The sequence below is a fragment of the Hylobates moloch genome, unplaced genomic scaffold, assembly GCF_009828535.3.
Source record: "Hylobates moloch isolate HMO894 unplaced genomic scaffold, HMol_V3 SCAFFOLD_1, whole genome shotgun sequence".
Taxonomy (NCBI): domain Eukaryota; kingdom Metazoa; phylum Chordata; class Mammalia; order Primates; family Hylobatidae; genus Hylobates; species Hylobates moloch.
The window spans coordinates 239,340,894-239,367,124 of record NW_026652276.1 but is presented as its reverse complement, the minus strand read 5'-3'; the positions used below and the strand labels follow the sequence as shown (position 1 = coordinate 239,367,124).

The 26,231-nt window shown below is 52.7% G+C and overlaps 1 protein-coding gene across 2 annotated transcripts in view; it reads left to right on the top strand.

The window, feature by feature from the left end:
- VIPR2 (vasoactive intestinal peptide receptor 2) overlaps positions 1–26,231 on the top strand; it is a 111,408-nt gene that overhangs the window by 27,034 nt on the left and 58,143 nt on the right. Inside the window, exons 1-3 of one of the 2 annotated variants that reach the window (XM_058436179.1) lie at positions 5,252–5,304; positions 7,530–7,637; positions 12,856–12,953. In XM_058436179.1, the coding sequence (XP_058292162.1) occupies positions 7,586–7,637; positions 12,856–12,953 (150 nt within the window). In that variant the 5' untranslated portion in view covers positions 5,252–5,304; positions 7,530–7,585. Of the gene's footprint in view, positions 1–5,251; positions 5,305–7,529; positions 7,638–12,855; positions 12,954–26,231 lie in introns of those variants that run through there. The other variant, XM_032753600.2, reaches the window with a different exon arrangement.

Sequence of the window (26,231 nt, the reverse complement as noted above, 5' to 3'; positions counted from 1 at the left end):
TCAGGGAGTTGCCAGGAGGACAAAATGGAGTATATGTAAAAGTCATTTCCTAGATAAGGGGGAGCATGTCGTGAGAGCCTCTTGAAATTTAATTGATGTTTATGTAATTGACATTGAAATAATAAGAAAATAAATCCAAATCCAGAGTTCAAAGTAACACCTATAACGTCATCTGTAAGAGCCAGGACTTCCTAGGGAGTCTCTGGAGAGAAGGCAGCGTCTTTGATACGGTAGGACTGCAGGATCCTGTAGGTTCCTCCCCACTCTGTGCGCGCTCCTCTTTGGCTGGAAGGTGTCACATAACTGAGTTACTGCTGTGTTCGTCAGAATTCCACCTGGAGGAATTCCCAGCATACTGATAAGAACCTGTTCTAGCAGCAGCCTTTCCCAAACCCTGTGTATTCCGTTGAAGATGCTGTGAAGCCTCAGAAATGTCGAAAGGCTGCACCATCACAGGGTCCGTTTTTCTGAACCACTTAGTCTACAGTGTCTTTTTCAGGAGACTAAGCTGATTTTCAAGCAAAAAGTTAGGAAGCCACCACTGCCAGTCTACATCGAAAAGTCACTCATTGCCTGGAAGCTTCCAGCACCCTGACCGGCCCCTGTGACTGACCATCGGTCACTGCCCACTCTGCCCACTTGCTTTCCTGAATGCACTGACCATGCGGGCACTGACCATGCCGGTGCCAACCCACTGCAGGGCCCTCTGGAGGGCCCATGTGACTCTGCTCCACCAGCTGTTTGCTTCCCAGGCAGATTTGCTCCTCGTTATGTGTGACTGTGGCACAAATCTCCTGAAACTTGGCTTCAAAATTAGTAGTTGGCTCCTCCCAGCGCTCTGAGGTTGGCCCAAAAGGTTCTGCCCACGTCACCCAAGCTCTTCCTTTCTTACATTCAGCAGGTGCCTAAGCCTTGCTTCTCCCTGCAGCCTCTCCGACCAGGCCTCCACCAACTGCTCCGACCCTTCCATGATGATCACCTTCCAGAAGGAAGCAGAGCCTGTCAGTCCAAGTGGTCAGCATAGGTCACGGGGCCACATAGCAGGGTAGGGACAAGACCCCATGTCCAATGGGTGAAGCTGGTGTGCATGGGATGGAAGGAGCTCACAGCAGCCCTGGGAGACCTTGCTGTTTACAAACAAATCGATGCCTCACACCTGCTGCCTGACTACTTAGCTAAACGCAGCCTAAGCTGGTATATGAAAGGAAGCACGTGGCCCCAGGAAGCTGACTTGAGTGCTTAGGAAAGACTAGAAGCAGCAATGGAATCGGAGGTGAGAAGGGCAGCTAGAGGGCATGGGGCAGCTCCTCCATTCCCAGCACCCTGACCTTGGAGATTGCAGGCAGCACGTCAGGGGCATGATCTGAAAAGGCCAAGGGATGACCCAGCCAGCAAGCCTGAGCTCAGGGGCTTTGGTGACGCATTCTAAGCACTAGTGGTGACACACCTTGCTGTGTTCTAATTAAGGTGAGATGTCCAAAGCAGACAGATTGCAGTCCTGTTTCAGCCAGGCTTGCCTGCCAAGCCCTGGCCGTGACTTTGGGTGAGAGGCTGCTGAGATCAGAGGAGGCTCCTTCTCTACCCCTCTGCCAAGTTTTGAAAGAGGAAGATTGGGGTGATAAGTGAAACAACTTTATCATTTATATTGATTCATGGGTATTTTGGATTATTTATATGGGACATTTTAGCTGAAGAGCAATGACCCAGAGAAGCGACTCCTCTGAGCTTCTGCCTCAGTGTGCGAGCCAAAGGGTTTCATTGCTCTTTTCTCTCTCTTTTTGCTTCTTGATTTGCGAGACAGGTTTGCTGGGTTTATATTGCATTTGTCTAACTGACCCTAGACAGTGCTGTCGAGTAGAATTTCCCATGGTAGTGGAAATGCCGGTATGATGGCTACCAGCCGTGTTCCACTGTGGAACATTCAAATGCAGCAGCTGCAACTGAGGAAACAAACCTTTAACTGCATCTTATTTTAATTAGCTTTCATTTAAATGGCCATGTGAGGCTAGTGGTTGCCATATAGAAAGTACAGTTCTAGGGTTTTTTCTCTACTTTTTACCAATTTATACCTCTTAGTTCTTCTTTTATCTGCTGTTTTAGCTGAAATTTATGACACGTTGTTGAATAATAATGAATTGCAAGTACCCAACCTGGCTCCTCAGTTGTACAATTCTGTTTAAACATGTCTAATACTTGCTCTTTCTTTCTCTTTCTTCTTCCCTCCCTTCTCCCTCCCTCCCTTCTTCTTCCTTCCTTTCTTTCTCTCTCTCTCTCTCTCTCTTTTTCTTTTCTTTCTTTCCTCTTTCTTTGAGACAGGGCCTCACTCAGTCACCCAGACTTGACTCAAGCTCCTGGGCTCAAGTGATCCTCCGGCTTAGCCTCCTGGGTGGCTGGGACTGCAGGTACTTACCAGGGTGCCTGGCTTAATGCTTGCTATTTTTAACAAATATTCTCTGTGATGTTAAGGGAGTCTCATTATTTTACTATTTTATTTAGGGCTTTAAAACAATTAGAAATGGCCACTGAATTTCACCAAGTAACTTTTCAGAGTCTATTGATACATTTTCCACTTTTCAGAGCGACCTTTGATTTTATGATCACCATCTCGAAAGCCTAGGTTGCCACCAGAGCTTAACAAGTCCCATTTCCCTGACTGCCTTGTCTGAGCACTTTTGTTTGTTTCTCACTACCTCCATCTGCAAATCCTTTGTTTCATGAAATCTCAGCTGCCCACTGCTTTCCAAACAGACAGGCGTCTCCAAGTGGCTGTGCTTCTCTCGGGGATGGCCCTGCCTGCCTCCCCTTCTCCTCCCATGCTGTCCTGTGTCTCGGCGCACACTCCTACAGAAGGACTTGCTGCCTCTCCCAAATTCACTGCCTCTCCCAAAGGGTTTGCTGTGCCGAATTTGAATCACTTACGTCCGACACTGAACTGATGGCCTATTCATGCACTATTTTGCTTTGGCCTGCACAATGTTCCTTAAAAATGTAAACATTTAAAAATGGGTATCTTAATATTATGATACACTTTAAATGCTAGTTTTCAACAAAGAGTGCATTTATAAAATTGTAAAAGGCAAATGATACTACAAGGCTGTATGACGATAATAGTCTCCAGTCCCTCCTCAGCCCCTCCTCATCCCCAGTTCTCAGCCGTATGGCAGCATCTCTTTCATCTCTTCTCTGGTATTTATTTTACTTCTAAACAGCATATTTATGCTCCTGTTTCTTTTCTTTCTTCCTCCCAATTTACATCAGTGTCCACTAGATTCTAACAAGAATAAAGATCTATCTCTCCTGTGCCATTCTCACCACCCAAGTATAATTTATCGTCCCACCAGCCTCCTGATAGACTCACTTCACATTGCTGGTGTACATCATTGCCACACAGTTGAGCCACATAATATCCAGCATTTCCTTTATTCCTAACTTTACGCTTTTCCTCGTTTTTCTGTTGCTGGGTTTTTCACCTACCTGTCAATAATTAGGCATCAAACCTCAGGCCAGAACACTCTCAAGACACTGCACTCATGAGGTGGTCTCAGGGTTCCATTTTTTCTCCTGTAGCAGGACGAGCCACAGACAAAACCCCTCAGACACCAAGATAGTGAAGGGAGTGGCTTTAATCAGCTGGAAGCATTGGCAGATTAGCGTCTTAAAATCCGAGCTTGTCCGGTGAACAATGTTTGTCCCTTTTAAGGGCTCACAACGCTAAGGGTTTCACATGAAAGTGTCATGATTGATTGAGCAAGCCAGGGGGTACGTGACAGGGGCTGCATGCACGGGTGGTCAGAGTGAAACAGAACAGACCGGGAAGTTTCACAATGTCTTTCTATACAATGTCTGGAATCTATAGATAACATCAGTTGCTAGGTCAGGGGTCGAATTTTAACTACCAGGCTTAGGTCAGGCAGGTCCAGGCCCGGTGTTGGCTCTGGTTCCTTGGTTTCGGGTCTGGTTCCTAGCCGCTGGGCTACCTGCCTTTAGTTTCGCTTCTCTTTCCTTTTCTGAGTATAAAACAGTCTAAAACAATATGAGAGGGTCTGTCTCTCTTCTCTCACGCCTAGAGCTACTCCCTCGGGATTCCCCCTCCCTGCCCAGTCGGAATCCTTGGGCTGGGGTCTGGCCCCAGGCAGGCACTGTGAGCCGCCTGCTCACACAGTAGGGGTCCTCGGGCGGGGATCTGGCCCCAGGAAGGTGCCATGAACCTCCTCCTCACAGTCAGGGTCGGTCCCAAGTAGGTCCCGTGAGTTTCCTCCTCACAGTCAGGGTCGGTCCCAGGTAGGCGCCGTGAGTTTCCTCCTCACAGTCGGGATCCGGTCCCAGGTAGGTCCCGTGAGCCTCCTCCTCACAGTCGGGTCCGGTCCCAGGTAGGCGGCGTGAGTTTCCTCCTCACAGTCAGGGTCGGTCCCAGGTAGGCGGCGTGAGCCTCCTCCTCACAGTCGGGTCCGGTCCCAGGTAGGCGGCGTGAGTTTCCTCCTCACAGTCAGGGTCGGTCCCAGGTAGGCGGCGTGAGTTTCCTCCTCACAGTCGGGGCTCTCGGCCGGGTCCGGTCCCAGGTAGGCCCCGTGAGTTTCCTCCTCACAGTCAGGGTCGGTCCCAGGTAGGCCCCGTGAGTTTCCTCCTCACAGTCGGGATCCGGTCCCAGGTAGGCGCCGCGAGCCTCCTCCTCACAGTCAGGGTCGGTCCCAGGTAGGCCCCGTGAGCCTCCTCCTCATAGTTGGGGCTCTTGGCCAGGTCCGATCCCAGGTAGGCGCCATGGCCCGGCCTCCAGGAGGCTGCAGTCTCAGAGCCCGGGACTCCAGCTGGACGCGGTTCCCTGCAGCGTCCTCCGCCCATGCCGGTGCGGGGGGTACCGATGGCCTGTCTCTCGCCTCTCCCCCTCCTCTGCCTGCCCATTTAACACAGTTGCTTCTGTCTGCAAGGCTGTAGGGACATCTCTTGGTGCTGCCCTTTCAAATTTTTGGCTGTCCTTTCCGTGAGGTTGAGAAGCTGAGGGAGAAACTCCTGTGTTCCCGCCTGGCGGCTGTTGCCGGAAGGTTGCAGCCAGTGTCACGCGTGCGCCCGGCACTGTGGCAGCGCTTCCGGCTGCACCTTCGGCTGCACTTCCGGCGCTAGCTCAGCCTCGGCGCCCTGACACCCCCGCTTTCTCACATCCTGACAGCTTCTAGCTCTGCTCCCTCACGTGCGGTTCAATAAAGGAACAAATGAAGGGAAGACTTTCCCTAGCCATTGAAGGGTTCGGATGATAAGCTCTAGACGTTTAAATCAAATCCTACTGTAATGCAAAGACTGTTTGATGTGGTATGAGTTTAGTATCTCTGTTGAAATTTAAAGCAGCAATTAGTATTATACAGTATATAATTATTGCATTATAATTTATATTATGTATTAGTTATCTTACTATACATTATCTTATTTATTGTTTGTTTATTGAGACAAGGTCTCGCTCTGTCGCCTGGGCTGGAGTGCGGTGCCATGATCTTTACTCACTGCAACCTCGACCTCCCAGGCTCAAGTGATCCTCCCACCTCAGCCTCCTGAGTAGCTGGGACTACAGGCGTGCTCTGTTACCTCCAGCGAATTTTTAAATATTTTCTGTAGAGATGGGGTCCCGCTTGTTGCCCACGCTGGTCTTGAAGTCTCGGGCTCAAGGGATCATCCCGCCTCAGCCTGCCAAAGTGTTGAGATTACAAACATGAGTCACCACACCCAGCCCATTATTTTAAAATAACAATATTATATAATGATTACTTTTTTTTTTTTGAGACGGAATCTTGCTCTGTCACCCAGGCTGGAGTGCAGTGACACAATCTCGGCACACTGCAACCTCCGCCTTCTGGGTTCAAGCAATTCTCCTCCCTCAGCCTCCTGAGTAGCTGGGATTACAGGCGTGTACCACCACACCCAGCTAATTTTTGTATTTTTAGTAGAGACGGGGTTTCATCATGTTGGCTAGGCTGGTCTCACGCTCCTGACCTTAAATGATCCACCAACCTCAGCCTCCCAAAGCGCTGGGATTACAGGTGTGAGCCACCACACCCACCCATTACTATTATCAAGGCAGAAATTTGTCATTTTTTGATAAAAAGCTCACCTTTCAAAATCACCAGACACGAAACTGCCAGAGCTTGCTGTTTTGTAGGAGATGGACAGAACTTTGCTGATCACGTGCAGAGTCTTCACTTGGAGGCCTACACATCTTCACTTTCCTCTCCATCTTGTTCACTCTTGGCTAGGAACCCCATGCTGACACCTCTCCACCACCTGCCCTACACACCAGAGTTAGAGGTGCTTGGTTTATGAACTTAGCACTTAAATAACTCTACTACTTAGACTCTAAGCAGCCTTACACGGGGGCTCACGCCTGGTGAGCCCGAGGCACATCTGGAGTTTCTAGTGATGCATTTATATTTGATCACTTGTTTTGAACATGTTAAAAGAAAACCAACATTTTCTTTAAATATGTTAACATTAATGTAATATAGATTTATGTACTTATTCAAGTATTGGTATGTAATTTTATTTTATAATAAATATATTTTCACTTTTATTGAAAGTATTTAGAAACTATTTTCATTTGCAAAACTTACTCCTGGCCAGCTTTTCACAGACATTTCTGTATTCTTGAAAGTAAAACACTCCTGTGTTCACACCAAAGCTGTGTGTTCTCCATGGATGTATTCCTGCAGTTATTGCACAGGTCTGGGTGGCATGTGCTGAAAGGAAAACTGATGTTTGTTTGTTTGTTAGTTTTTACCGAGGCTAGCACATTGCTTTTCCGATATTGAGGTTTAAGTAAAAGGTAAAATTTTAGAGGTCTCAAATGCAGTATAAATACTATGGACAAGTAGGAAAAAGTCCTGGGTTTAAACATGGATTCCATCACTGTTGTGTGATATTGAGAAGTCATTAAATGATTTGAACCTTACTGCTTTTCATCTAGAAGATAATTAATGCAATATTTTTATATCTTACCTTCACCAGTTGGTTATTAAGGCCAAATAGTAGGTCTAAAAATGTTTAAGCTATGCATTATGCAAATTATTTGATAACTCCATGAAGATAACATAAGATTTTGTTGCTAATAAGGCATCTTGATGGTGAAAAATCAACCAAATATTATCAAATACTTCTATTTGCAAATCATTGAAGTCAGATTCCACAGAAACACAAGCACACTTTCCCCGGGCGTCTCCCTCCCCGACAGGCCCTTACACTAATACCCAGTGGTGCCCATTTCATCACACTAGGAAATGCTGATCACAAGAAGTAAGTAATGATTCTCTTAAAATTCAGAAGGTACATGATATACATTGAATTACTCAAATGCTTTCTACCACCATATGGTTATTCCTCCAAAGCTAATTGAGATGAACCCACAAGCTAACTATAGTCTCAATAATTGTGTTGGTGCAATTGTGTTTCACAGGAAAGGAGTTCGCGAGGCAGTTATCACATTAATGGCATTTCTATTTGTGATGCTTCTGTCACCTTGCACCTGCCTCACTCTGCTTCTCTCCTTCCAGCCTGCAGTGGCATCTGGGACAACATCACATGCTGGCGGCCTGCCAATGTGGGAGAGATGGTCACGGTGCCCTGCCCAAAAGTCTTCAGCAATTTTTACAGCAAAGCAGGTACTGTCCGTGGGTTGAGTTCCTGAGCTCCTCCAGGGTGTTTGCATCTGAGCATCCATTTTTTCCATCCAAGAAGCAGGAACATCACTTTCCTTCAGGCATCTCCTTCTACCCTGGGGGTCAGGGAACAGTTGTGTCATATTGGGGTAAGTGCCCATCTTAGGGAGCAGAAGGGCATCACCTGCCTTCAGCCAAACCCCAGAGAGCAGGGCTACTGCAGGGAAAGAACCAAGGGAGACAAGAGCCAAATGGGAACAAAAGCACAGGAAACGTGCATGAGAGGGGAGGGGAGGCAAGGGGAGCATAAAGGAGGCTCCCCTCCTCCTGATGAGTCGGCCTTTGACCTTGGAGACCATGCTCTGGAAGTTTCTGGGAAGTGGGAAGTGTGGCACCCAGAGCCTCCATGCTCAGGGCAGAGGCCCCAGGACGCACCTAGTTTATCGAACCCACTCCCCCGACCTCCCTGCCGCCTCACAGGTTTGATGCTGCCTGGAATTTGCAGTTTCTCTGGGCTTCCAGGCTCCTCCTCTGCACCCAGGGCATGCTCCGTATGCAGTGCTGCAAATATCTCTTGGCTGAATCCTGAGAGAAGGGTTTCGTTTGTTTTTGTGAGTGATTCAGATTTTCATAGTGTGAAGAAATCTATTCAGAAAAATAGAAAACAAAGGAAACATCTGGAAACAGAAAGCATAATACTTTGGAGCACTATGGAGAATTTGCTTTTATCTTGGACAGAGGTTAAAGGGTAAGGACTTTGGGAAGTAATAATGCTGTAGTGTTTTAAAGCAGAGTTTTGGAAGAGAGATTGGGACAGAGGAGAAGGAGATTCTGAAAGGAAGATTTTGACTTTCTCACCCCAAGTTGCCAGCAGAGCAGCCTGAACGTGGGGACCATGCTTGCGTTAGCATCATTGCCCACCCCTGAGTTAGAATCTAAGTCGCTTTAGAGAACCTGAACTTTAAGAACTGTTCCCTCCAATCAGTAGCATTTCTGCTGAGCAGCTTGGGCTTCGTCCATTCTCCTGGAGATCTGGAGGAAACTGGCACGGACTCTGGCTTTTCCTAGTCGATGGCATGGTTCTGAGGCTTCCAGAAAGCACCCAGCAGCCTGGTAGTTTGCACATTAGCAAACACCAGAATCCAGTCCAGCCTCTGCCAGACAGAAGCCATCTGGGCACCAGGCACCCAGGTCAGTGAGGCTCTGGCCCTGCCTGGAGCCTGTGAGAATGGAAACTCCCAGTCGGCTTTGGGTTAAATGCTTATTCCACCTTTTTTCCAAGCAGGGAGCATGACACCACCTTGCTATTGTGAGGAAACCTGTGGTGTTTCCCCAAGTCTGGGTACTTGAGTAGTCGCAGCTAGATGATCTGAAATGCAGGGAAAATACGCTTCTACTTTTTCAACTGATCACAAAAATGTGAGCTATGCGAGGACATGCACGAACTGTGGACAGATGGTCCCCATGGAATGTCTGCATAGAATTCATCTCTGGGGCATTAAATGGGCATCCTTTGCAAGTACTTAGAGAGATGTGGATGGGACTGGGGGCCAAGCAGGGCTGGGGTGAAGCCACCTGGCATCGTACCACAGGGGCTGAGGCTTCAGAGACTAAATTCAGCAGGATAACTGGAGAGTGTTGGAATGAAATGAAAGTCAGGCTTGCATCTGCGTGGTGCTCTGTGGTCTACAGAACACTCTACACATGTGATGGCTGCTCCTCCCATGACCTGTAAGGAAAGCTGGGTCATAGAACACACGTGGAATCATTTCTGCCTGCAAACCCAGGTGTTCCAGAAATAAGTCACCATTCTAATGAAACGTTGTTTTCTCTTTTGATTTCTCATCCTTCCAGCAGGTGGGAGGTTTGGGGGCTGTCTGTCCTATGCTAGGCAGGTGGCCTCTGGGCATCATCACATGTGCCCGGCTCATCATCACAGTGACCAGCACACTGGCGCCCTGCGTCTCTGTGCCAGGCGGGACCTTGGGCCCTGTCCAGAAGCAGTAGGCAGCTCCTTCCCCAGGTCCTAACCCTGCCCTGCAGCAGTGGGACCCGGGATGCAAGTCCTCTCCCTACCCGGGCTAGACTTCACTGCTGCTGCTTGGGGAAAGCTGTGAGGATTAGGTGCTTCAGATATTTCCTGCCCCCATCCCTTCCAGGAAGCAATGAGCCAACTGTCTGCATAGAGGAGAACAAAGGAAGCAGGGAGCCGGGGTGAGAGGCACGAGGACTCATCACCAGGAGGGCAGCCTTCTGTGAGCAGCTGCTGTTCATGCCCCATGCTCAGGGCCCAGGAGGCAGCTCCGACAGCTGTGTGCTGACCTTTCTCCCTTGACTTGCTTTCTGTGTTTCCAGTTGCTCCTGGTGCCCACCTGCCAATTCTGCATGACACTGTTGTAGCCAGACCCAGGGCAGCAGCTCAGCCACCCATCCAGCACAGGTGTAGGGCCAGGTGTGGTTCTGAGCCTTTAAAGGGGCATCAGCACATCCCCCAGTGGAGGATGATATAGGCTCGTGGGGCTTGGAATAGTCACTGAGAAGCACTGAAGCCCTAAGGGAGGCCTTCAAGTATTCGTCATCCTGCAAGTGAGCATGCCCCCGCCCCCCACAACCTTTCTTTGCATCTCCCTGGCCTCTCTGCACCTGGGTGGCCTCTGACTGCACCTCCTTGGCCTCTCTGCCCCTCCCTGGCCTCTCTGCCCCTCCCTGGCCTCTGTCTGCACCTCCCTGGCCTCTCTCTGCACCTCCCCTGCCTCTGTCTGCACCTCCATGGCCTCTCTGTACTTCCCTGGCCTCTGTCTGCACCTCCCTGGCCTCTCTCTGCACCTCCCTGGCCTCTGTCTGCACCTCCCCGGCCTCTCTCTGCACCTCCCCGGCCTCTCTCTGCCCCTGGATGGCCTCTGTCTACAACTCCCTGGCCTCTCTGCACCTCTCTGGCCTCTCTCTGTACCTCCCTGATCTCTCTCTCTACCTCCCTGGCCTCTCTGCCCCTCCCTGGCTTCTCTGTACCTCCCTGATCTCTCTGCAGGTTGCCACTTCAGTCATGTCCTGTCCTTCCACATCTGCCCCATGTGTCTCAGGAGTGAGAAGTCAGAAAGGATAAAGAACCTGTGAGGGAATCTGCACTTCATAGAATGACTTACTGACTTAGTTTTTGGAGTTTTATTTCAGTATCTTCTTTGGATTGGTAAACACTGATCTCCTGTAGGAAAGAAAAAAGGGTGCACCTCACAGATGATGAGTGACAGGCTCAGCTCCCACTCAGGTCCTGGCTTCCAGGCTCAGGATAGGGGCCTGCAGGTGAGAGCCGGGCTGTCAGGTGTGGTGCTTGGCCCATCGCTCACCAGTGTGACTTTGGACAAGTGACACAACTTCTCTGATCAGCCTTGGCTGTCTCATCTCTGAGATTAATTGAAGAGCCACCTCCTATGGTGTCAGGATTAACTGGGTTGATGCAAACACAGAGCCCGGTGTTCCTGAGGGCTCAGTGAGTCGTATTGGCCACTACCACGTGACTAGTATTATTATAATAACTATTGTGAGTGCTGTTCCTGTGTCTGTGGTGGGCACATCATTTATCTTTGTGGACCTGTCTCCTTGTCTGCACAATGGGGCCGTGGGACCAGGTCTCTAGGAGTCTTGCCTGCTTTAGCGCTCTGTTTTGCCGCTACCGTGTACGGGGTCTCTGCAGCTAAGATGCCCCCAGACCCCACTGGGGCTCCCTGTGTAAGGTGTGGGCCTGTGGTCAGAGCCCCTGATTAGTGATGGTGTCGGGGCGCCAGTGGGCAGGGCCAGCCCTGTGGCCTTGCTGAGCAGTCTCCCACCCCACTCCCTGCCTAGTAGAGCCAGAGCCTGGCCCGGCCCTCTCTCTGCCTCTCATCACTGCAGGACAAGAATCACGCACGCGCCCCACTCAGAAACTACTGAATCTTCAAAGCCTTGTCTTCCCCTTCTGTAAAATGGGAACAGCAGTGCCCACTAAGTCTGTCTTGCAGGGTTGTCTTGAAACTAAAAAGTCATGAGAGTGAAAATATTTGCTAAATCCAAAGCCCCAGACCCTTCCAGTCACCCAGGCAGGGAGACAGGGGCCCTGCTCTGGCCACACCAGGCGCAGGAGTACATGGAGGGGTCCAGCCTCCTGGGCTCTGCTGTGGGGGTGATCCTGACGCCATGCAGCCATGCTCGGGGCAAGGCTGGCACGGCGTTCAGTGCCTGGTTTTATTCTTACGGCTCAGACACCTTCAAGAGCTTTATCACTTACTGTTCTGTGTGGCCATCTGCTAAGGACACACACAAATACAAGGAACATTGAATTTCTGAGCTTACATATGATTTTAGTTCCTTAGGAGCAAAAGATGAGATTCTAAGGGAATAACTGCCTTGGTTTCCTACAAGTAAACTGTAATTCCGCCATCCTTTCTTCCAACACCAGTGGCCAAATGGAGCCTGCCCTACTGGGTCATGGTTGGTGGTGAGGGCCTGGCCGGGAGGAGGGAGGCTGCTGTCAGGAACTGGGGCAGGCTGGGCACCCGCTCACTGTCAGTGGTGAGGGCCTGGCCAGAAGGAGGGAGGCTGCTGTTGGGAGGAGGCAGGGTGCTGTCAGGAACTGGAGCAGGCTGAGTACTCGGTCACCATTGGTGGTGAGGGCCTGGCTGGGAAGAGGGAGGTGCTGCCGGGAGGAGGGAGGGTGCTGTCAGGAACTGGGCCAGGCACCTGGTCACCGTCGGTGGCGAGGGTGCTGGCCGGGAAGAGGGAGGGTGCTGTCGGGAACTGGAGCAGGCAGGGTACCCGGTCGCCATCGGTGGTGAGGGTCTGGCCAGGAGGAAGGAGGGTGCTGTCAGGAACTGGGGAAGCCTGGGCACCCGGCTCCAGGATGGCCAGGGCTTGGCTGTAAATATCACTTATGGTGGCAGAACCTAAGAGTCTGATAAGAATTTTCATTCTGCCCCAAAAGAACTACACTTACAGTCACGGTAATTATGACTTATGACAGTGCGTTCACTCACATCTCAGGCCCCACCGTCCCTGAGAGGTGACCTGCTGGCCAGGCCACGTGGACTCGGAGGCCAAGGAAGGTTTTTTGAGTGGCAGCCCTGTCTCCTAGCTGACCCCTGGGTGTGGGAAGCATTTTAAGAGAGCACGGGCTCAGCACGGACTAAGGTCCCTTCTAAGGCCAGTTTTCATGGACTTGCAGATAAAATATCTGAATTTCACTTTCCAGGAAACATAAGCAAAAACTGTACAAGTGACGGATGGTCAGAGACGTTCCCAGATTTCGTCGATGCCTGTGGCTACAGCGACCCGGAGGACGAGAGCAAGGTAGGCTCCTGCGTGGTGCTGCGGTGGTGAGGTTCCACTTCCTAACACTGCACCAGCAGCCCCTCCTGCCCTGCAAGAATTATAAGATTTTTCCCGTAAATAATCCTCTGAGTACCAACGCTATTTCCCGCTTTCCAAGTTAAGCGAAGTTCGTGTTTCCGTTCTGCTGCCGGCACTTGGGATTGTTTGATTGTTCCATCATTTTGCAGGCAGGGAAAGGCCGGTTTTCTTGACCTGCTGTATGCGTGTCTGGGAGATAGTGAGGAGAACCTGAGAGTGGGCCCGCCTGCCCGAAAGTTACTTTTCAGATGGGTCCTGGAGAGCACGCCCTTTCCGCATCTGGATTTCTTGTCCCATTTAAGATTTTGCCACATTCTGGGGCATTGAGAAGTCAGTGTCATGGTTTCCTGAGCCCTGAGCCTGCAGCAGGAGATGTGACCACAATTAGGGTGTCTTTTCAAGCTAAGAGACCCAGCTTGTCCTCCGCCAAGAGGTGTCTGGGAGCAAGGGTCCCAGGATGAGTCGGGGATCCCCCCATCCGGGCTGCACAAACTTGCTGCAGTGATCTGGAGCTCTCGGGTGTTATGTCCACTGTGAACCCTTCTGCAGGGTTGTGATCTTTCAGTAATGAGGATGTTTCTCCCGAGTGTGGGATGTGTGTCCTTAAGCTCTGCTCCGGTCCATCCATGCAAACTTCCCCAGCTCTGCCTCAGGCAGCTGCTCCTCCCAAGCTGCTCTGCGCAACGTCCTCCTGTGGTTTATCACCAGACAGACCTCCGTCCTTCCCCGCAGCCCTGGCAGCACCGTGTGGGTGGTGGGCGCCGTACCAACTCGCAGCCAGAGGTGTGTGCAGAGCGTGCTCCCTGCACGGGGCGAGGTAGGGGGCAGGGGATGCATCGGAGGCTGCTCTAAGGAGCCCCAGGAAGTATGGTGCTCCCCACATGCAAATGTTCTCCTACAAGCCCACAGAATTCCGGGGCGAAACCATCAGCTCATAGGCCGATCGCCTCCTGCCCTGACCCTGCTCCGCCTGCCCGTCACGGAGGTGTGGCCTGCTTGTGGGCCAATCACCTCCTGCCCTGGCCTCTCTCTCTACCTCCCTGCCTGCCCCTCCCGGAGGTGTGGCTTCTGCCCTCTGGGCCCCCAGAGGATGGTGGCAGTGCTGCCTGGCTGCCTCTTGGGAGAATGAGCCCAGCTTTCTCACAGAGGCTTTCTTTGCTCACTTCTTTAAGATTCACAACTCTAAGCCAGTTCTTTCTCCGCCAAATTATTAAACCCCAGGAAAGGAAGTATCTTATATGGTAACCAATATCCCAACAATTGGAAGATAAAACTCCTGACCCATGGTTTATGGGTCATTTTCACACTGCTGATAAAGACATATCTGAGACTGGGTAATTTATAAGAAACAGAGCTTTGATGGACTCACAGTTCCGTGTGGCTGAGGAGGCCTCACAATCATGGCAGAAGGTGAAAGGCACGTCTTACATGGCAGCAGGCGAAAGAGAGAATCAGAGCCAAGTGAAAATGGAGACCCCTTATCGAACCATCAGATCCCGTGAGACCCATTGACTACCACGAGAACAGTCGGGGGAACCGCCTGCATGATTCAATTACCTCCCACAACACGTCGGAATTATGGGAGCTACAATTCAAGATGAGATTTGGGCGGGGACACGGGAAAACCATATTACATGGCCAGTGGATAAGGTGGTGGTGGCTGACGTTGGCGGGTATTACTGTAAGCCCACTGTCATTGTGTTCAGTGGATAAGGTGGTGGTGGCTGACGTTGGCGGGTGTTACTGTGAGCCCACTGTCATTGTGTTACTGTAGTTAGGCTTGAAAACAACTCACTGCATGGTTGGAGAAGCTGAGGCTTAGAGGAGTGGTGAGGTGTGCTCCCCACTGGTGAGCAGCCACAGCCAGGCCCCGGTCTGTATGATTCCCACGCAGTCTGCTTGCTGCCATCTGGTCAGGACAGCTCCTGGCCCCGTCGCCCTCCCTGAGTGGGTTGAAGGCATCTGCAGGAGCTGCCCAGCTGGGGACCGCATTGACCTGTGGACCCGTCTAAGATGCGCTGTTCTCCATGGTGTCCAGTGGAGTTGAGAGAAGACTGAGTTGAGTGTTGGGGGCCCAGCTCCGGTGCGCATGGCTGGGCCGCATGTGTGCCCTTGAGGAAGGTCCTCAGGGAGGGTCCTGGGGTGCATGGCTACACTCAGCTCAGCCAGGGAGGGGGGAACATTGCGGCCTCTGTCATCACACACCGTGGCTGACAGCTGGCTCTGGTGTGTGAAATCACAGCAGTGACAATACCATCTGCCCCAGGCTTCCATAGGAAAGGGAGTGGCCAGGGGTCTCTGGGGCTTCTATGGCCTGGGGGTGGATTTCAAGGTCCAGGTGGGATTCCCAGTGTGTTGGAGGCACCACCTCTGAGTCTTCGTCTTCGTCTGCACCTGGCCGGCAGCCGTGCCTGGGAGACATTAGGACAGAGGTGCTGGTGAAAAGCAGAGACCAAGACCCCCAGCAGCATCACCCAGAGCCCCGTATGTGCAGGCTCCTTCCTTCATTCTCTCCTTCCTTTATTCACTCCATGAATAAGCCTTTCCCTGGGAACCTCTGTTCTGAGCCCCAGCCTGGGTTATAAAGAGTGACGTGGATCTGGGAGGCAGTGACAGCCACCGCCTGCTGTGGCAATGGCAGCCCACAGTCATGCCCAAGCTCCTTAGCTCCTGCCGCCTCCTGGGCACACCCTGCGAGCCATCCCAGGGACACGTGGCAAGCTCTTCTGGGTCCATTGGTCCTTCATCAAGGCCCGTAACTAAACCCTGCCTGCATGAGCGTAGTTGCTCTGTGACCACCTGATGCTTTGCTGTTTAGTCTGAAGAACTATTTTTCTTCTTAATTAAACATTTCAGAGATTCTGCAAATATTATAAGTGCATATTCACTGCTAAGGGATTAGAAAGTCAAAATATTTTAAAGTGAGAAAGCAAGGAAAAGGATGGCACAAAACCAAAATGAATAATTTTTCTTCCTGTTGCAGTTTCTGCTCATTGAATACTTTGAATACTTGGTTGGTTTAGGGACTCGTTTCCAAGATGAAGCAACGGCACATAGCACAGGCAGTTCTGGAGGCTGCAAGCGCCAGAACAGGCCCCAGGCAGCCACGGGTGGACATGCACGGCCCTGGGCCGGCTCTGCCTGCTGGCGAGCACGGGGCTGCCTGGGAGCTGAACTGAACAGAGTTTCTCCTGCCCGGAGCTCATGCTTCGTCCCATCAGGCCCACTTGCTTCCCAGATTCACATTTTTAGTTGTGTTTCCTGCTTGCACAGGGCCAAAGTCTGCCCTGGGTGTTGTGTGTGCAATCATTATTGTTTATTGTTCTCAAAATTAATTAAATTTGAGAAAAAAATTAGCCTCCACAGAAGCCACAGACATGGCTACATGTGTGAGGGACTCAGCAGAGATGTGGGTGTGGGAGCCCCTGGGAGGAGAAGGGCCCTGGGGACCAGAGGGCTCTAGGGCAGCCCTGGGCACTGCTGAGCAGCTGCATCTCATCCGGACCCGGAGCCCGAGGGGCCGTACGGGCCGTGGCCGTGGTCTGGGCCTTTATTTGGGGTCTCACCTGCTGCAGTCAGATCCTGAAGTAGATACGGCAGCCAGGGAACCGTCTCCCTATCCAAGGTCTTCCCATCTGTGTCCTTCTCCTGCCAAGACCAACTTTCAGGCCTGGGGGAGTCTTAGGTCTTCACTGAGTAAAGGGTTTCATCCACAGTGTATCAAGGAGCAACAGCCCCAGCCCTTGCCCTCCACAGCTGCTGCTCTCCGCTTGCCCACCCGCACTTCGCTGTAAGCCACAGTTCTGGAGCAACACCACCAGCAGACTGAGGGCTCAGGATCACCAAGCGTGGGAGGCTCCCCGAGCCATGTGCTGGGGCCCGACTGCCCGGCCCTGCCCTGCCCTTCCCTTCATCCCATCACAACCCTTCTGTGCTGATGGCTGGGGGCCGGGGTTCCCACTGCGTGGAAAACAGAACAGCTCAGGCAGAGGATGGGAGCAGCAGCGGCCGGGCGTGTGAGGCTGGGGATTCCACTCGCCCCAGCAGGGCTCAGGTTTCCAAGAGGCCACGCAGGAGCTCCTGGGACTCATCGTGGTGCGGGCTCTGGCCCAGTGGGTCTGTGTGGGGGCTGAGACCCTGCCTTTCCAGCATGTTCCCAGCTGGTGCCAGTCGGAGTCAGAGCCTGGAATCCTTAGCGAGAGGCCAGAAGCCTTGGCCTCAGCAGTCCAGGCCTGAGAATCCGCCCAGCTGTCACTCACCGGTGGCTGAGTAACTTTGCACAAAGCCCTGTGCCTGCCCTGTCCCACTCCTGGGATCAGACCCAGAAATCTCGGTCTGTGCATCCCAACTGGCTACAATTGCTGCTCAGCTTCTGAAAGGTGCCTCTTCAAGCCTGTTTCTTGAAACAAGACACTGAAAAGCACACTTTGTGTCAAAAGCCCAAAGGGAGTGGGAATTCTCCTTAGTGATTTGGATTTCATCTCGGGCACCGATGAAAGAGCACGGAGTGGGGGCCTCCCTCCTTGAGTCAGGGTCAGGCAGGGGCAACGCAGTCAAATCTCTAAGACCCTGGGCACTCACAGGCCCTGCCATTGCTTCTGTGGTGGAGGCGGCCGGGGCAGAGGGCAGCGTTCCCGGGAATGGCCCCAGCAGCACGCCGTGGTGGGCACGCAAGGTGGCCGGCTCCCGTAAGGCTTCTGTGTTACATACTTGTTAACTCCGTTCTTACATAAAAAGCACATCTGCTAAATTTAGCCAAGAGAACTGTTTGGCATTTCGGCCTTCCCATGCTTCAAGTGCACACATTTCTTCCGTGTTACGCCACATCCCTAAAAATAAGCCTCTGCCTCCCTCCAGCACTCAGGCCACCATGGTGACTCGTTCCCCCGATGGCAGACTTCACTCCCCAGGGCTCCCATCCCTGGTGACAAAGATCACAGCAGCTGGCACCGCGGATGCCTTCGTGGGAGGCACCATCTGATCATCCCGCCAACCCTCCTGCAACCCTGCAAGGACACACCAGCCTCCCAGGGTGCCAGGAGGAGCCTGGCAGAGACCCCCAGAGCAGCTTGCCCCAAATCACTTCTGGGAGCAGCAGCGTTTCAGAAGGAAGCCTCCCCTCGTGGTCCTCAGGCCCAGCAGGTGCCAAGCTCGGTGCCAGCCACAAGGGCATTGGCTCGTCGAGTGATGGGAACAGGGACAGCTAGGCGGCCATGGGCAGGGTGGGCTCGGCCATGGACACAGTACTGTGGAAGCATCCAGAGGTGGGTCGGGACGAAAGCTGGGCCTGTGGCTGCTGCAGGGGCCACGAGACTAACCTCAAGCAGGGGCGGAAATCTGGCCACAGGCAGAAATCATTCAGCAGTCAACCTGGCACAACCAGACAGGATTACGAGCACTTTTCTGCTGTTTAGTTTTAACTTGTGCATGTGATGCTTAATACTTTCCAAATAAATGGATGAGTCTTTTCAGGGCCAAAGGAGATACGGGACCAGGGAAGGAGGTTAAGAAGGAAATGCATGGATACGCTGGTGCCCAGGGACAGCGATTGGGTCTCCAAGTTCTTTAAGTTCTAAAGGAATCCACTAGGGAAGATTCTCCTAACGGGAGGGAGATGAAGGCGAAGGAATTAGAGGTCCACATGATCAGGAAGGTGGAAGGACGGAGGAGCACACCGGGATGATGTGCAGCGCAGGACAGGGGACCTGTAGGAAACATCAGTGCTCCAGGCGCTTCTGGGCATGGAGCTGGCCGATGCCGGAGGAGGGGAGGTACGTGCCTGGCACAGAATGGACCATCCAAGGTAGCAGGGTCTGCACACCAGGCTCTGCATGAAGGAGTGTGTGGCCCCGGACAGGGGTTGAAACTCTCCCAGCTTCGATGGATAGGAGGTCTGTCTTTGGGCTTAGGCAGCCTTGGGTGGGACCCCCGGCATTGTGCTCTGGGGAAGGGTCCAGCCTCCCTGCTGCTCCCCTTAAGGGGAGGTCTGTATGTGGGCAGCAGATGTTCAGCTTGGGCACCAGGCAGCTGGCTCTTGGGCCCCACAGGTGGATGGGGCGGGGGCGCTGGCTCCAAGAAGGTGTGCGCCCTGCAGGTCGTTGCCAGGAGCCCCCGGGGACTCTCCGGATCGTACACCACACACCACACTGGCCCCTCCAGGACACACAGCACATGCTCCAGGACTCAGCATTTATGGTCCTAAGAAACAACTGAATTGAAGAGAGTGTGGAAACCCAAAATTCAGGGTACTAGGGAGGTCTGTTAAAGACTTTAAAAAAAAAAAAGAAGGAAGAGTTCTGAAGGGATTCACCTACTGCCTGTCAGGTCAGCACCACCTGTCACGTCGGTGTGATTTGGAACCCGGATAGGAGCAGGGACTCATGGAGACCACCATGGGCGGGATAGCGGCCGAGGGGGCAGAACAGCAGGGCCTTGAGTCTGGGGCTCCCAGTAACACTCCTGTTCTCCCTCTTAATAGTCCTTTTGCTCTATTTTCTGCTTTTTCAAAAATAAGAATATATTGGTTTTATATTTACAAAAATCAAGTTTTAAGTACTAAAAAAACCACTTAAATTTATACGAGCTTTGCCTTTGAACCCCAGACTTTGCCAGTACAAAGAGGAAACTCAGTTGTCACATTCTGTCTGCCGTTATCTTTCTTAGAAGCTGTTTAGAAGTTAGTTGCAAGGACAGGGCCAGGTTCGCCGACTGTGAGCCCTGTCACCGGCTGTGAGCCCCGTCGCCGGCTGTGGGCCCCGTCGCCGGCTGTGAGCCCCGTCGCCGGCTGTGAGCCCCGTCGCCGGCTGTGGGCCCCGTCGCCGGCTGTGGGCCCCGTCGCCGGCTGTGGGCCCCGTCGCCGGCTGTGGGCCCCGTCGCCGGCTGTGGGCCCCGTCGCCGACTGTGAGCCCCGTCGCCGGCTGTGGGCCCCGTCGCCGACTGTGAGCCCCGTCACCGGCTGTGAGCGTTTGCCTGGCCCTCACACTGGGTGTGTGCAGCACACAGTCACTTGAGGGTGGGTTTCACACACTCCTTTTCACCCCTTAAATGTTAGGAATCCCCTGAAAGCAGGGCTGTTCCCTTAAATCTCTTCAGTAGTGTCATCAAATTTAGGAAATGTCCCATGTTCACTACTGCTGTCATCTGATTTGCTGTCTCGGCTCCGATTTCATAGACTCCAGGCCAGGATAGCGTGCTGTGTGTGGTTGTGGTGGCTCCCCGGCTTTAATCTGGAACTCTCCCCAGCCCCTCTCCATCTTTGTGGCCGTGATGCCCTCAGAGAACTCAGCCCTCTCATTTCACGAAGTGGCTTTGCTGGGGTCTGTCTGATGTCTCCTTGGGACTAGGTTCAGGAGATCTGCCAGGCACATGTTTTAAAGCAAAGTACAAATATTTGCTAGCAAAGCAAAGGCCCCCACTTCCTAGGTCAGTTGCGTTTTTTAATCCTAAACTCTGTGCATGAACTAGGTCTCAATGGGATAAAAAGCTCCAAATGTCTCTGACTGTTTCTGTACTTCAGAAATGTCATGTTTGGATTTTAAAAGAAAAGAAGTTCTCCCTCTAACTTGGACACACCACAAAGGAAACACGTGGCTTAAAATAAGGTGTGTGGCATGGCATGGAGTCGCACTGATTACGGGCTGTCTGCCTCACGGCCGTGTGTACGCAGGATCTTCCTCTTTAAAACGTCACCACCAGAGCCGGATGCCACCTGCAAAGAAGCTGCGTAATCACACTGCAGTTATCACCGCAGGCTCACTTGGGGTAACAGCAGTGCACACTCTTCTCTGGGAAACCAGCCCTTATTCAGAGGAGGAACAGGAGGCCACCCAAGGATATGTCTGCTGCTCCCCCAGGGAGAGCGGTGCCTGTGCACGTGGCCACGGCCTGGGCCTCCCAGCAGCTCTGGCTCCTGAGTGCCAGCCCTGGCTGAGGGGTCAGGGGCTCCAAGGGTTCCTGAGGGCTGAGCTTAGCTAGTGGCTGGTGTCAGAAGCAGCCGTGGGCTCAACTTTCCGTGGGCCTTGGGCACTGTCTGGCCTGTGTCTAAATGACGTCCCCATTCCTCAGACAGCAAGATTTAAGGGGCAAGTTTCCACGTGCTCATTAGAGACCCCATGGCCTCTTCCTCTGCTGAGTCTGGAAGTGAAGCCACAGGTTTCACGTCCCAGATGGCAGAGGCAAGGCCCTGGCTCCCCTGGGGATGGAGCAGAGGGGAGGAGCCTGCCCTGCGGAGAATGAGACCAGGGTTGCAGTGAGAGACCATCCCCTCCTCCGCATCTCTCCTCTTGGGGCCTCTTAAATGATTTGGAAATCATTCCCCTAAAAATTGAGCCTTTCCTTGAGAGGTCAAGGCAGACTTTCCCATCAGAGATGTGAGCCATTCCCCATCCTACCCTTCAGCTTCCTGCTCCCTTTCCATCACCCAGACATGACCACCAGCCCTGAAAGAGGGAGTCACGAGCGGTGCCCGTCAGCACCGGGCACGGGGTGGCCACTGTCCAGGAGACTCAGGGACACTGCAGGGCCTCCCATGTCCGGACCCAGGGACGCTGCGGGGCCCCCCGTGTCCGGACCCAGGGACGCTGCGGGGTCTCCCGTGTCCGGACCCAGGGACACTGCGGGCACCTGCTTGTTGCGGGTGGAACACCTCCTCGTTCCCATCTTGGATCCTGAGCCCAGCGCTGCTCTGCACTGACAGACTCCAGGGGAGTTTTCAGCCCAGGGAAGTGGTTATTTTTGTGAGAAATAAAACTATTTTAAAAAATCTCCCCTGAGCGAGGTGGAGAGGCTCCTCACTTCGGCAGTGAGAGTGAGCTCCAGCCACACCCGCCAGCACCCTCGAAAGTGAGCGTGGAGCCACGGTGCCTGCCCTGACTTCTACTAAAGGACGCTTCTTAAAACACGGTTGGTCTGAGTTTCCCATTTCCCTCAAGGATGACCTCTGAGAAGATGGACGAGACCAGCCTCCTGTGTTGACGTTTTCAGTCTCAACCTAAGGAAAAGTAAACGAGCGCACAAAGCTCTCAAAGTCTACGGTGTTTTTAAAAATATAATGACATCTACCTCTCACCTTCCTCCAGTAACTGCCAGTGTCTTGAAGAAATGTTTTCTGCCCCCAGCAGCCGCCACAGGACCACATCTCTCAGCTTGTTAGCAGCATCTCCGCTGCTTGGACGGGTTCTCTGAGTGGACGGCACCAACGCAGAAGTGGATGGCTTGTTCCACCTGCCTTGACTCCCCCAGGTCACCCATTCTCCCCGGAGAGGCTGCACACTCACGTGTGTGTGGGTAACAACAGTCACAGCCTGTGCTCCCAACGCCTGAGTCTTGAGAGCAGTCTTGAGGCTGCTCTTGCTGGCAGCTCCGTGCCACTGCCCAGCTCCAGGCCCATGAGACACCCAGGGCCCAGGACTCTGAGACGCTGAGCCACAGTCCTTCCAAGCAGAAAGCCACATTGCAAACACCGACCACCTCCATCTGGCAGACACACGAATCTCTGAAAACAGCCGAACCCGGGAGGCGGAGCTTGCAGTGAGCCGAGATCGCACCACTGCACTCCAGCCTGGGCAACAGAGCGAGACTCTGTCTCAAAAAAGAAAAGAAAAGAAAACAGCCTCCTGCCAAAAAGCATCCCGAAATTGCCCATGGAAGGAGGTTATTTTGGTGATTTGGTTCAAGTTATTTTGATGCCAGAGGCTGTGCAATTTGGAATGAGTCAAGACTCTTCAGTTTAAAATGGGAAAGGAAACGAATATTTGAAGATAAATATCTCAAAGGGCAGTGGCAGACCAGAACCCAGAAACCCTCCTCACCCTGTCATCTTGAGGAGAAAATCCCAGAGGAGAGGGCAAATGGGGTACTCAGGTCACTGTCTCCTCCTTCTGACCTCAGATTAGAACGTGGTGGCTGGGCCTGTCTGGAGGGGACAGGGTAAGACCCGCTCCTGTTGCACCCGGAGCTCTCGGCTTCATGAGCGTCAGATTCGCCGATTTCGCTCTGGGCCCCAGCCGTCCATTGCTGTGTCCTTTTGCTTAAAACGGGCTCAGCCTGCAGAGTCCACAGCTCAGGCGGAGGTGGGCAGGCTGTGCAGGTGGGAAGCCCTCACCTCAGCCTCTGACTCTGTCTTCACAGGAAAGCCCTAGGAGGTTCTCACCTCTGTTTTCTGAGGGACTAACTGCTGCCCAGGAGTTCAGTGGCATAATCTTGGCTCACTGCAACCTCAGCCTCCCAGGTTCAAGCGATTCTCGTGCCTCAGCCTCCGGAGTAGCTGGGACTACAGACGTGTGCCACAAGCCTGGCCAATTTTTGTATTTTTAGTAGAGACTCCCGGCCTCAGGCGATCCACCCGCCTCAGCCTCCCAAAGTGTTGGGATTACAGGCGTGAGCCCCTGCCCCTGGCCCAGGTGGCTTTTCTAACTGCAGTTGCTCAGGCCCATGGAAGGAGGACAGGTCCAGGCCCAGCTGACTGGGAAGCAGCCTTCGGGGCCAGGCAGGCTCCCGACCACAGCTCTGAGTGTTCCAGCCTCCTCCTGTGGCACCGACCAGCGCTTGCGTTCCGGGAACCAGGGGAGGAGGCCAGGCAGGTCTCATGGCCCCTCGTTCCCCCACTGCTGATGCTGATGGGGGAACGGGAGTGTGTGAGGAGTGACGTGCAGGGTGGGGCTTTCCCTGGGCCCCCTGTGAGGCAGTCGTGTGCAAAGGAGGCAAGGAGGGCTGCAGTTGTGGAATTACACAACCTTTCACATCCCTTCCATTATAAAAATTCCTTTCATCATCATATCACACCAAATAGCATTAATTATTGAGCGTTCACAGAGTACCTGGCACCATGCTGAACTCTGCATGGACTAGCCCATTCAGTCCCCCAGCCGTCCATGGGATAAGGTGCTGCATGACCACACTTTACCATACGGGGACACGGCTCAGAAGGGGCAGCCACAGACTCATCTGTGAGCAGGGGGTTCGCACGAGCAGTCGAGACATCCGCCCTTATCTTCTGCTTCGTATGCAAAGACCTCTATTAACCTCGCTGGTGTTGCTCCAGTTCCGTAAACCACAATTTGATGCTTCTACGGAGCTCCTGGGGTGAAGTAGGTTCCCAAGGAATCCAGGCTTTGCCGATTTGGTAAAATGGTCACAGGAAGTGGCCTCTGTGCGTGGTCCCAGTGTGTCTGTGCTGAGGTCACCGGCGATTGCGATGGTCACAAGAGGTGGCCCCTGTGCGTGGTCCCGGCGTGTCTGTGCTGAGGTCACCGGGAATTGCGATGGTCGTAGGAGGTGGCCCCTGTGCGTGGTCCCAGCGTGTCTGTGCTGAGTGTCTCTTTTGGTGCCTGCCTTGCTTTTGATTTGCTGTCCCTTCGTCCACAGTAATCGTTTAAGTCCTGATTTGCTCTTCTTTTCTCTCCATGAGTAACTTGTCCCTTCCCCACAGTGATCCTTGCTAATCACAGGTCTTCTAGATGTGGAATGCCTTGCTCTCACAGAAATGCCGCCTCATACTGTCATTGTGTGTGCAGTGTACAGCCAGTGAAGTATTAGTTGTTAGGGTCCCATGCACTTTTTGAGACAGTGGGACAGGTTTTTGTTGTTGTTTTTTTACAGGTGGAGAAACCTGAGTTATAAAGCATGTAAAGACTTGTCTCAGGTTTCCTTGCTGACAAAAATCACTAATATGTATTGAACATCTAGAATGTGATAATAATATTAATGATAATAATAATTGTTGTTAAGGGCTGTGTTCTAAGCACTTTACATGAAATTCTAAATTTAATGCACAACACTGCCAGATAGGAACTATTCCCGTTCCACAGATGAGGAACTGAGGCCTGGAGGCACAGGGATTGTTCTCCCAGCAGCGTTTCCAGGTTGTGACCAGAGGAGCTGAATGGACTGCAGAGCTCACTGCTTTCACTCCGTGGTGCAGGCCGTGCCGCTACTGCTGTGTGATTCCCTCTCCAGCTCAGACAGTGGCTTCTCCAAGAAATCCTACTCAAGAAACAGGTCAGGACTTAGTCCAACTTGGGAGACACTGTCCTGTCCACTCGCTCACTGTGATGTGAATAATGTGGTGGGACTGTCCTGACTCCTTGCAGGTGTGCAGCTGTGCTGCAGCAGGTGTGTAGGTGTACAGCTGTGCTGCAGCTTGTGTGTGGTATACGGGTGTGCTGCAGTGGGTGTGCAGGTGTTCAGGTGTACTGCCGCAGGTGTACAGGTGTGCTGCAGCATGTGTGCGGATGAACAGCTATGCTGCAGCTTGTGTGTGGTGTACAGGTGTGCTGCAGCAGGTGTGCAGGTGTACAGGTATGCTACAGCAGGTGTGCAGGTATGCAGGTGTACAGGTGTGCTGCAGCATGTGTGTGGTGTACAGGTGTGCTGCAGTGGGCATGCGGGTGTACAGGTGTACTGCCGCAGGTGTACAGGTGTACTGCAGCATGTGTGCAGATGTAGCGGTGTGCTGCAGTGGGCAAGTGGGTGTTCAGGTGCACTGCCACCAGTGTGCAGGTGTGCTGCAGCATGTGTGTGGATGAACAGGTGTGCCACAGCTGGTATGCAGGTGTACAGGTGTACTGCCGCAGGTGTATGGCTGTGCTGCAGCATGTGTGTGGATGAACAGGTGTGCTGTAGTGGGTGTGCAGGTGTTCAGGTGTACTGCCGCAGGTGTACGGCTCTGCAGCAGCATGTGTGCGGATGAACAGGTGTGCTGTAGTGGGTGTGCAGGTGTTCAGGTGTACTGCCACAGGTGTATGGCTGTGCTGCAGCATGTGTGTGGATGTACCAGTGTGCTGCTGCAGATGCCGGCTCCTCTGTAGGTTCTCTCAAGATTGGGCAACAGTCAAGGCTGATGGATGCTGTGCTCTAGTAGGCAAAGGAAGAACCATTCTTGACTGTCAGAAGACCCTACAGCTCATTGCCGGCTTCCCCTGTAAAAGACCCTCAGGCTCAGTGCCTTTAGGGGTTGGGTGAGCACCGAGTGGGGCCCCCAGCCAGCCACAGGACTTCCCACAGCTTGGATTATGGGGGCAGCAGGGAGAGAATAGGGAGTGCCCCCACTTGGGTACTGTTTGTTGGTGAAGCCGTATCTCACTATCAGGATCCTGGGTATTGTTTGTTGGTGAAGTCGTATCTCACTATCAGGATCCTGGGTATTGTTTGTTGGTGAAGTCATATCTCACTATAAGGATCCTGGGTGTTGTTTGTTGGGGAAGCCGTATCTCACTATGA